A 13,107-nucleotide genomic window follows, 5' to 3' on the forward strand; every position below is an offset into this window, starting at 1 on the left:
ATTTGTAAACTAACGTTCAATCGTAATATAAAAAGCACGAATAAATATTTAAATATTTACAAGCATAGAAAACAAAATAACGCACAAAAATGAATGTGTGTTAAACTGAAATAAATAAAGACGAAAATGTTTACAACAAAAAACATCATTATAATGTATTATTTCTAACATACAATGGGCGACTGTCACTAGACGACTGACGACAAATATCACCAAAGACAAGAAGGTGACTTCCGGTGATGACGTCACATGGAAGGCAGATGAGTTGGCACCGGTTTGACTCCATGGGGAGCCTGAAGTGGATTAGGAGGGAGAGAAAGAAATCAATGGTTAGCAACTGTTATGTGAATAGATATATTTCAATAGTTAAAGTACTAGACATAACAGTAACGCAGCATTCTTTGTACAAACAGTAACACGGACAGTTCTTAATTAAATTTTACAATCAACACTTGTTAATGAAAAGTACAAAATTTGAATAAAGGTATCTTGTTCATTTACTTTTTATGAATATCACAAAGCTATAAGTCAAATTAACGAAGAAGAAAAAAAAGGTCAACATGTCTTTAAGTATGGTAACTGAGTCGGATTGGTTTCATAATGAATATAAACATAACATTTCAAAATGTCTACCTCTTAAATATAAATAACTGTCAGTTTCAGTGTGTGTTATTTATCTGACTATTGTGTTTGACGTGTAAGAATGCTTTGTTAGAGTTTCTACAGATAACCCGGCAGTTATAATACGGTTCCAGATGCATGTGGAGGGGAATACAATCCATGTTTATTATACAACCTCGCCGTCTGGGCGCCAGGGTGGGCGGTAACGTTGTTGTCGTAGTTGGGGGCGTGGTTGTTGTGGGTGTGGTTGTTGTAGTGGGCGTGGTCACAGTACTGGTCGTGGACGTCGTTATCTCTGCCATACGTAACAATATTACGTTAAATGTGTTACTATATCACTAACCCCAGACCGGTAATATGACACATGCTGCCTCTAAATATGTCACTGGTTAACAATGAATCTTTAAAGATACTAAACAAATCGGATAAGAGTTAAGTTGCAGATGAAGTTTATGAAGATTTATCTTTGCGACAACTCTTTAAACGTTCGTTCTGTCCATTGTCAAGGCAGGTGCCATATAATAAAATGACAGGGAATAATAGTCGTATACATACATAACATCGACAAAATATTCGAATCATGGGAAAATTTGACTCTGTCGAACATTTTTGTTGTTTTTCGAAGCAATATTGTCCTGTGTTATACTGAGATAGACACGATATACGTGTATTACACCGAGACAGACACGATATACGTGTATTACACCGAGACAGACACGATATACGTGTATTACACCGAGACATACACGATATACGTGTATTACACCGAGACAGACACGATATACGTGTATTACACCGAAACAGACACGATATACGTGTATAACACCGTGACAGACACGATATACGTGTATTACACCGAGACAGACACGATATACGTGTATTACACCGAGACAGACACGATCTACGTGTATTACACCGTGACAGACACGATATACGTGTATTACACCGAGACAGACACGATATATGTGTATTAAACCGAGACAGACACGATATACGTGTATTACACCGAGACAGACACGATATATGTGTATTAAACCGAGACAGACACGATATACGTGTATTACACCGAGACAGACACGATATACGTGTATTACACCGAGACAGACACGATATACGTGTATTACACCGAGACAGACACGATATACGTGTATTACACCGAGACAGACACGATATACGTGTATTACACCGAGACAGACACGATATACGTGTATTACACCGAGACAGACACGATATACGTGTTACACCGAGACAGACACGGTATACGTGTTACACAGAGACAGACACGATATACGTGTATTAAACCGACACAGACACGATATACGTGTATTACACCGAGACAGACACGATATACGTGTATTAAACCGAGACAGACACGATATACATGTATTACACCGAGACATACACGACATACGTGTATTACACCGAGACAGACACGATATACGTGTATAACACCGTGACAGACACGATATACGTGTATTACACCGAGACAGACACGATATACGTGTATTACACCTAGACAGACACGATATACATGTATTACACCGTGACAGACACGATATACGTGTATTACACCGAGACAGACACGATATATGTGTATTAAACCGAGACAGACACGATATACGTGTATTACACCGAGACAGACACGATATACGTGTATTACACCGAGACAGACACGATGTACATGTATTACACCGAGATAGACACGATATACGTGTATTACACCGAGACAGACACGATATACGTGTATTACACCGAAACAGACACGATATACGTGTATAACACCGTGACAGACACGATATACGTGTATTACACCGAGACAGACACGATATACGTGTATTACACCGAGACAGACACGATCTACGTGTATTACACCGTGACAGACACGATATACGTGTATTACACCGAGACAGACACGATATATGTGTATTAAACCGAGACAGACACGATATACGTGTATTACACCGAGACAGACACGATATATGTGTATTAAACCGAGACAGACACGATATACGTGTATTACACCGAGACAGACACGATATACGTGTATTACACCGAGACAGACACGATATACGTGTATTACACCGAGACAGACACGATGTACGTGTATTACACCGAGACAGACACGATATACGTGTATTACACCGAGACAGACACGATATACGTGTATTACACCGAGACAGACACGATATACGTGTTACACCGAGACAGACACGGTATACGTGTTACACAGAGACAGACACGATATACGTGTATTAAACCGACACAGACACGATATACGTGTATTACACCGAGACAGACACGATATACGTGTATTAAACCGAGACAGACACGATATACATGTATTACACCGAGACATACACGACATACGTGTATTACACCGAGACAGACACGATATACGTGTATAACACCGTGACAGACACGATATACGTGTATTACACCGAGACAGACACGATATACGTGTATTACACCTAGACAGACACGATATACATGTATTACACCGTGACAGACACGATATACGTGTATTACACCGAGACAGACACGATATATGTGTATTAAACCGAGACAGACACGATATACGTGTATTACACCGAGACAGACACGATATACGTGTATTACACCGAGACAGACACGATGTACATGTATTACACCGAGATAGACACGATGTACATGTATTACACCGAGACAGACACGATATACGTGTATTACACCCAGACAGACACGATATACGTGTATTACACCGAGACAGACACGATATACGTATTACACCGAGACAGACACGGTATACGTGTTACACAGAGACAGACACGATATAGGTGTATTAAACCGAGACAGACACGATATACGTGTATTACACCGAGACAGACACGATATACGTGTATTACACCGAGACAGACACGATATACGTGTATTACACCGAGACAGACACGATATACGTGTATTACACCGAGACATACACGATATACATATATAACACCGTGACAGACACGATATACGTGTATTACACCGAGACAGACACGATATATGTGTATTAAACCGAGACATACACGATATACGTGTATTACACTGAGACAGACACGATATACGCGTATTACACCGAGACAGACACGATATACGTGTATTACACCGAGACAGACACGATATACGTGTATTACACCGAGACATACACGATATACGTGTATTACACCGAGACAGACACGATATACGTGTATTACACCGAGACAGACACGATATACGTGTATTACACCGAGACAGACACGATATACGTGTTACACCGTGACAGACACGGTATACGTGTTACACAGAGACAGACACGATATACGTGTATTAAACCGAGACAGACACGATATACGTGTATTACACCGATACATACACGATATACATATATAACACCGTGACAGACACGATATACGTGTATTACACCGAGACAGACACGATATATGTGTATTAAACCGAGACAGACACGATATACGTGTATTACACCGAGACATACACGATATACGTGTATTACACCGAGACAGACACGATATACGTGTATTACACCGAGACAGACACGATATACGTGTATTACACCGAGACATACACGATATACATATATAACACCGTGACAGACACGATATACGTGTATTACACCGAGACAGACACGATATACATATATAACACCGTGACAGACACGATATACGTGTATTGCACCGAGACAGACACGATATACGTGTATTACACCGAGACAGACACGATATACGTGTTACACCGAGATAGACACGGTATACGTGTTACACAGAGACAGACACGATATACGTGTATTAAACCGAGACAGACACGATATACGTGTATTACACCGAGACAGACACGATATACGTGTATTACACCGAGACATACACGATATACGTGTATTACACCGAGACAGACACGATATACGTGTATTAGACCGAGACAGACACGATGTACGTGTATTACACAGAGACAGACACGATATATGTGTATTAAACCGAGACAGACACGATATTCGTGTATTACACCGAGACATACACGATATACGTGTATTACACAGAGACAGACACGATATATGTGTATTAAACCGAGACAGACACGATGTACATGTGTTACACCGAGACAGACACGATATACATGTGTTACACCGAGACAGACACGATATACGTATTAGAGTAGGATTAGAGTAGATTTGTATACACTGACAATACCAACGTCCGTGTTAATTAAATCTCCAATTTTAATGACAATTTACTCTACGTTGTTGGTTTTCAGTTTATCATGATACATCAGATGTATATTGCTTTTCTTTAAAGATATCAGATAACTGTGAAGGTTCAAACTGATCACAATCATTATAACGTTACAGAACAAGGATTTAATATGTATGTAAATAATGTCACAGGTTTTAAAAAGCAGATGACATGATAAGTATTTATTTTTGTCCATAGTACCAAGTTATCAAATTTACATATTTAAATTTTCCATTAGACGAACTCACAGTATGCTGAAATAAATACAAATTTAATGCATGTCATAACTGAATTAGTATATAACTGGTTACCTGTCAATTTAATATTTGCAACAGTTTAGTGATAATACTTGATTATAAAAAAATATTCTTTCAAAGGTGAAACTATCAAATATAAAAGACAATCATTTCCTTTCGACCGAGAGTCAAACCGTTTTTTCTTTAACGCAATTACATGAAGGGCAAGTATCGTGTTGCATCCTACTATACAACATAGATGAGACATGCGTTCAACACGTGACATCTGTGTAAAGTTCAGCAGTACTTATCTAAGTTTGAGATCATAAAAGATGAGACACACGTACTCTATCTTGTTTCAGAAATAGATGGTTCCTTCTCTTAATTCGTTTTCATATTTAAAAAGACGCTAATTTGGCAGTATAAAGTAATTAAGAGAAGTGGTGTTTTAGCCCGTCTTGGGAGAAAGATGGAGGGTAATTTATTGTTTCGGTACGTCTGATCAGTTTCAATAATCGTGTTTGAAAAACGAAACAATGATTAGCTGAAATATATGTACTCTTCGTGTAGTGATTTTTCGCATTATTTACCATGTTTTTTGAAGATGTACTTTCTAGATAATTATTGTTGCATGCAGTTAAATGCATTTCACAAAATTAACACCAGATCAAAGAGTGTTTACCATTTCATCTTGTGATTCATTGCATTATTTACCTCGCATTTATAAGATATACTTCTAGACAATAAATGCTGCATAAAGTTAAATGATTTTCATGAAAATTAATACAAGATCAAAGTTTGTTTCACATTTCATTTCTTCAAATTACCATACAACATTCCATTTTATATATTAACTTCTACAGTTAATGGTTAATTTAGATTTACAATTTAACTGTTGGTATTGACCGCCATCGGCGATATTTCATATACAGTATGTTGGTGAATTTAATAAAAGAGAACTGAACTGTGAAAGGAAATGAAAGGAAATCGAAAGGAAAATATCCTGACTGATTCGTTCAGGCTAATATCATAAAGAACAACACAGCATTATTTAAATTTAGAAAGAAACGCGATTAAAATTATACATTTTCGCTATATCTTGGTTTTGTCAGGAGTGAATTTGGTTACCATGGCAATAACATACATTTTTCAAACTGAGCATGAACGATATACAAATTGGAGGGAACTATCGCTTATCAAGAGATTTAAGTGAAAATGGAAAAACACTCTCTTTTAAGTCAAATAAAAAATACTTTTCCCGGGTTGGAATCTTCGTCTGCACTTCTTAATCTAATTTAGTTTCCTGGTTCCAAAGACAATAAGTTAAGTTAGCTTAGCATAAATAACCAATCTTGACTTTATCTATACCCATCATTAACAAATGGTTGACCTAAGGATGCTTCAGGCCAAATCCAGTCAAAATACACTCAGTCGTTTATGACAAGTAGCGGTTGAAGGGACAGAGGCCGGGTGTCGAACACAGGACGATAAACGACGGACGAACGTCGCGCCATGCCATAAGCTCACCTGGTGAAGGTGAGCCCATGTGAGCCCAGGTGAGCCCAGGTGAGCTAAAAACGACACAACAACATGTTACATATATTACCGAGTTTGTTGTTAGCTTATTGTTGAAAACTAATGGTTTTTTATTTAAGCATTGATGTCGTTTTTTTTTAGTTTCATCGGGGTATGAAACAAATTTTGCTTGTTTCATACCCCGATGAAACTAAAAAAAGAATTGACATCAACGCTTATAATTAATTTTTGAAAATGATTTTCTAATTTAAAACATGTTTTATGTACAATTTTACTGGTTTTAAATGGGATTTTTTTTCTCAAATCAATACGCAACGTCAATTGTCGTATTGTGACGTCACATTTTTCGCGCCATTCTCGAATTTCTTTTATAAAAGAATGAAAAGAATTTTTCGACCAATCACATTTGAGTATTTACCATGAAAACAAAGAGAAAATAATTATATTACTTTAACGTTCAAATATTGGCCTGGAGATATAATAACTAGACCCTGAACCCCAGGAATGATGTATCATTAAGTAATCGTTATACACAGTCAACATTCGGCTCCACTACATTACCTTTAGTTGAAGACGGAGTTCTCTCTGTAAAGAAAAGAACGATATTTAAAATGAGTTTCAGCCTTACAAAATCATACTTTTAAACTCAATAAAACCAAAGATTTATGACAGAGACATTGTGGATGACTTGGTATACATTTAAAAGCAACACATTGACATAAACGAAACTGAACATATTTTCAATTGGCCGATAGTAAAGTCATAGCTGCACAAGAATGTACTCGATAATTCTAATTTCATAGACCGTATCACCGACATGCTATCTAAGCCGAGAAACGTTCTCTTCTGTAATTAACTAGTTACGTCAGTAGATATTGTTCATATGGATTGATAAAAGCTATGGTAAAAAGACGTGTGGCAACGAATTCAAAGTGATCAAGCTCATATGGTATACCCAAGAACCCCCTATCAGTAAATCAAAATTGACAGTGTGAAGTTGACTTTTAATCTTCATCGGTGACTACCATCCTTGAACACGTTTTCTTCTTCATAAGTAATAAAGTGTGATTTTTAATCCTTCATCACTTATCGACTTCCAGTATCCATATCCAGCTACAAAACATGCTACTATTGTATAAATACCAAATCAATTTAATGACGGGGTATTAGCATGACTCGTCAACAAAGTTTGTTAAAGGTGACCTTATACCCTTCAACATAGACTGATGACTACGTTACGTTAACTACGTGACGAACTTAAAGTTTAAACACAATAGTTAATTTGTACACAATCGCTCTAGTCCTTCAATGTTCAGGGTTACACATGCCTCTTGTCGTGACCAATGATCACCATATCATAAATACTTGTATGTATAACGCTATATCAACATCCTAGAAGATATATTAACATGCTTAAATAGTCTTCTTACCTCCTCTATACGTCACAGAGGGCACTGAGGTAGCCATCCGCCAGTTGTCCATGGCTACGGAAGAGAATACTGCAAAAAGTTTGAGATGTGAAAAACCGATGCTTCTCTTTATGTTTATGCTACGCTTTATAGGGACCACAGAACCAATCAAAAATAGATTGTGGGTTTTTCCCGTTTGGGCAGACAGAACATTTAATAGGAAGGTGAATGAATCCATATAAAAAAAAGTTCAAATTGGTAGAATTTTTAATCGTTCTATTTACAGGTTTCCGAGATGACATTCTTCAAAATTATGGCTAGTGGACCAGTTTTGAAAACTCCATTTAAGCAGGACAGTGGTAAACGTTAACATTATCGTCTATGGGAAATCATTTGGTTCCGTGGTTCCTATAAAAATGGGTAAGTAAATTACGTTTTTGACAAAATAAAAATGGGTAAGTAAATTACGTTTTTGACAAAAATACAATCAAGTAATACCAAATATATATATATAAGGAGGAAAAATCAGACCAACTTTAAATGTTATGAACCATATCATTACGAGTTAGTCACTACTCTAAGGATTGATAATTATTAAATTCAGAAAGTCTGTGATAATGCATTAACGGTATTTCAAACTCACCGTCTCCTTTATCGCCCTTGTCACCTCTGGCTCCCTTTGGACCTGGGATACCTTGGAAACCTGGAAACCCCCTCTCCCCATAACCTACAACAGGACGTAACAAAATGGTATGAATGCTATAGTTATTTTTATACCAAACTTTTGTACTTCCCAATTTCTCTCTCCCAACGATGTTTTCTATGATTTTGAATAATGATATGGTCGCTTAAATGGGACGTACAGTTTAATTGGGTCTATTGGTAAATATATTTAAAGTAATGTCGTTTGGCCATGCTTATCACAACTTAACGTGAATGTACCAATGGCCATGGTGAATTTTACTTTTTTAAATGTCCTTCTTTTAGTTTCATGCTTCCCCTTTTTAAATGAATCTGATATTCAATGTCAGAACACATATACAAAACACAATTTTGATTGAAATTCCGAATTTGGTAATAGGATGGGTACGGCTCTAGTCATCAACAGCGATAAATTAAATACACTTTTATAAAATATGCCACTTACTTAATAGAATAAGTAAGTCACACAAAAAATGAGTCACGCAAACAATTTCGGATTGTGATCAGTTTGACACCTTCAATGTAAAACTCCTAAAAGTTCTTAAGCAGCAATTCGACTCCAACAGGATTAACGACATATTCAAAGCTTGTAGAATTGAAAACAAATAAGCAATTTCAAATATGAAGTTACAGATTTAAAATATATATCTTCAAAAAGAAAAGTACCAATCATCGAGACTACAAGAACAGTTGTTATATTTGTATTTTGACATTTGCGTTTGCCATTTTTAGGTTCCTTAAAGACAGATTATTCTGCAAAATGTGCAAATTTGACAAATTGAGCTAATTCAAGAAATATGCATTTGTCACGATTTTCGAGACAGCGTTCTGTTCCCTCAATGTTGAGTGATATTATAAGGAAGACACTGGTGTTCAATTAACAGCTTATATATAGCACTGTAAAGCACACATTGTACATGTATATAGCGTGTTATGCTTACAGAACGATGAGCATACAGGGATGTCAGCGCTCTTTGTATAATGCGCACATTGTTTTCGTGTAACGTTTTAAAAGAGACCACGTCGCTATTTTATGTATTTGAAAAAAGTTAAATTTCATACATGAGTATGTTTAGTGTGAAAAGAGTAGAATTTTCAATTCTCATCAGTTGTTCGAATATAAGAAAAAAAAAGTCATTTTCTTTCATCTGCGAGGTATGTGGCGAACGTGTGTTATGTTTATTGCTGGGTCTGTGTTAAGACACGTTGGTAATGTGCTCACCAGGATAGTAACGTGTATTGAACACACGGAGCTGAAAATGCACTTAGTACAGATGTACTAAATGAAAATTATGTGTGCCATGGTCTTTAGGTCACACGCGTTAAAAAACATAGCGGGGGAGGCACACCTCGAAGTATGTCACCTGAGCCAAGGAGATAAACCCGCAACCAACAGTTATAAGATACTTCAAGTAACACATCTAAAATAACACTGTCGTCCTTATTGCGCTGTTTAGCTGTTCAACTGCTTTTCTCGTCGGTGTTTTGTCGAATGCGCTTCATCGTGGTCGCCAGTACTCCTACATCGCAGGCTACGTGTCCGCGCATGCGCAAGATTTTTATTTTTCAAATCAAATAATTCTTCACGGAAAGTCAGAAAAAATATCGATTTCTATTTATTTGAAATCTTTAATAGCTTTTAGGTCCTGAATTTGCTATCAATGGAAAGATAATAACATGCATGGAAAAATAAGATATGCTTATTTTACCGGCTGACACGCAAACTTCAGCGAAGACCAGCGTCACAGTAAGTTTAATCGGTTAGACCAATGTCATTACATCAAATCACATAGTTAGACTTTCCACTACCATATTATCAATTGTCAGGAGTTAAAGAAAGTTTGACAAACATATTTATAGCATGTGAGCAAAACAACATCGTCGATAACTAAATACCAGAATGAAAATGAAAAAAAAAAACAAACAAAAAAACAACAACAAAACGATAACACACATATGAATTTAAGGCCAACGATGTAATCACGTGAACACAAGAGATAAAGTATATATTTTTACTAAAAATTAATAATTATCATTTCATCGGTATGCTAATTGATTGTTATCAATCTATAATTATTTCAAAATCTAAATTCTGATTAATAAAACAATTAAATATTGTCTATATTCCATTTAAGACAATAACATATACATCCTTCATCAATATATCGATCTCGAAGTAAAAACAATCTTTTGTAAATAAACAAGAATTAAAATCACGAATATTATAATGTAACAACACTGATAGAACTTCGGTAGATAAACATTACACTAAGTATAAATAACATTCATGTGTCGAGGCTATTTACATCTCTGTAAATCAATATAAACTCTGACCTTTATTTCCTATACAAACTACTTTTTTTATATATCACCAGTATCCACTCCTACACACTGGCTATAAAACTTTCCTAGAAAAAGTTCCCCTATTTTTACTTTGGTGAGTTAAACGTGACACAACAAAACGACGTACCTTTTTCTCCCTTTGTCCCGTGGTCGCCTGAATAGGGAAAAAAAAGAACACAATTTAAGATGTATCAAATGCTGGTTAATATTCTAACAATATTTGACAGTGATCCCTAAAGAGTCAGAGCTGCTTAGAAATAACTCAAAGCAGTGTGATAGCTCCTAGAACGTTTAAATGTCAACACAGCTCCAATGCTTTATAAGGGCTGTTAGGGATTATAAGAAATGTGTTACTTATAATTAACTTACAAGCGTTCCTATGTACAGAAAAGACTTATCCTCTCGCGACACAGTATATCTAGATTTTGAAAGCAGTTAATCAGTAAGTGACTTGTGATGAGATGAGATATGTGGTTTAAGTTGTACCTTAAACGTTTTAGAAGGTGAACAACTATTATGGCGAAACTGCAGAAATTTGATCAGGTAGCTAATGATTTCTAAAGCACAAGGTCATTGACTTCATAGACAATGGTTCTAAGGATGTCGAGTGGGTTGATATTATTCTTACACCATATTTCATCAAAAAACATAAAGCAAATTCAGAAATAAGCTCCTTCCCATATCTAGATTCTCAAACTTATGATTTTTTTTTTACACAACACAGAGCAGAAACACGTATAGTAACAAATGATTCAAATCGCAGCAATTCTAAGGAAAAGTGAATTATATTCTTTTGCAACAAAATGTTTTACTTATGTAAATGTATTAACAATTCATTATCTAGGTTGTATTAATTTGTGGTCCTGATACATACAATAATACAAATATTACTAACCTTTATCACCCTTGTAACCCGTAAAACCAATCAGACCTCGGACACCTTTGTCGCCTTTGTCACCTTTCGGACCTGGAAAAGAAATACTTATCATATATATATACTATACGAATATACCATTGGGTGTCGATAAACGCTAATTTGGCGAATAACACTTATATATAGTCTTAAAAGAAACTTGTCATATTAAAATAACGATACTTGCCAGTTCCTGAGAATAATTTCGTTCCCATGATAAACCCGTATAGTCGCATAATTGACTCTCTCCCTCTAGGTTATAATTCTGTACAGAATAAGCTTAAACTATAATGATGAGTAAATACGATTAAAGTACATAAATCTTATTTACATACATGAGCAGTTGCGACCGTTGCCCTGGAAACCTCTCTCTCCTTTATCCCCTTTATGTCCGTTCTTTCCCGGTAAACCAGAACTACCGTGCCTCCCTTGGGCTCCAGTCTTTCCTGTCGCCCCTCGTGCCCCTTTTCTCCCCCTTCGGCCCTCGTCTCCTTTACTACCTGCAAATCCTGGGAAAGGAGCCAGTTGTTAAAGAATAGTTAATAACAGCTTAATAATTCAACCATTTCCACATATACAGGTAATTTTGTGGACAATCAGACTAGTGTTGACTGGAATAGTGTTGACCTGTTTAGTGGTGTGACCTGTTAAGTGGTAACTAGAATAGTGTTGACCTGTTTAGTGGTGTGACCTATTAAGTGGTAACTAGAATATTGTTGACCTGTTTAGTGGTGTAACCTATTAGTGGTAACTAGAATAGTGTTGACCTGTTTAGTGGTGTAACCTATTAGCGGTAACTAGAATAGTGTTGGCCTGTTTAGTGGTGTAACCTGTTTAGTGGTCACCAGATTAGTGTTGACCTGTTTAGTGGTGTAACCTGTTTAGTGGTCACCAGATTAGTGATGACCAGGTTAGTCGTGATGACAAACTTAGTGGTGATCAGTTTTGATGTGACAAGATTAGTTGTCCCCAGATTATAGTGATTTTATCAGTGGTGATAAGATCAGGGATGACCAGATTAGTGGTGACCAGATAAGTGGCGACCAGATTAGTGATGGCCAGATTAGTGATGACCAGATTAAGGGTGACCAGATTAGTGGTGGCCA

General features: G+C 36.4%; 1 protein-coding gene across 1 annotated transcript in view; it reads right to left on the reverse strand.

Annotated features, from left to right (window-relative positions):
• LOC117334827 (collagen alpha-1(II) chain-like) overlaps positions 1 to 13,107 on the reverse strand; it is a 101,647-nt gene that overhangs the window by 12,343 nt on the left and 76,197 nt on the right. The window contains exons 8-14 of the mRNA XM_033894645.1: positions 12,337 to 12,510; positions 11,984 to 12,055; positions 11,216 to 11,242; positions 8,687 to 8,770; positions 8,065 to 8,133; positions 7,196 to 7,219; positions 797 to 916 (exon numbers count right to left, since the gene is read on the reverse strand). Of these exons, the coding sequence (XP_033750536.1) occupies positions 797 to 916; positions 7,196 to 7,219; positions 8,065 to 8,133; positions 8,687 to 8,770; positions 11,216 to 11,242; positions 11,984 to 12,055; positions 12,337 to 12,510 (570 nt within the window). The remainder of the gene's footprint in view (positions 1 to 796; positions 917 to 7,195; positions 7,220 to 8,064; positions 8,134 to 8,686; positions 8,771 to 11,215; positions 11,243 to 11,983; positions 12,056 to 12,336; positions 12,511 to 13,107) is intronic.

This window comes from Pecten maximus, chromosome 9, assembly GCF_902652985.1.
Source record: "Pecten maximus chromosome 9, xPecMax1.1, whole genome shotgun sequence".
In the NCBI taxonomy this organism is placed as follows: Eukaryota; Metazoa; Mollusca; class Bivalvia; order Pectinida; family Pectinidae; genus Pecten; species Pecten maximus.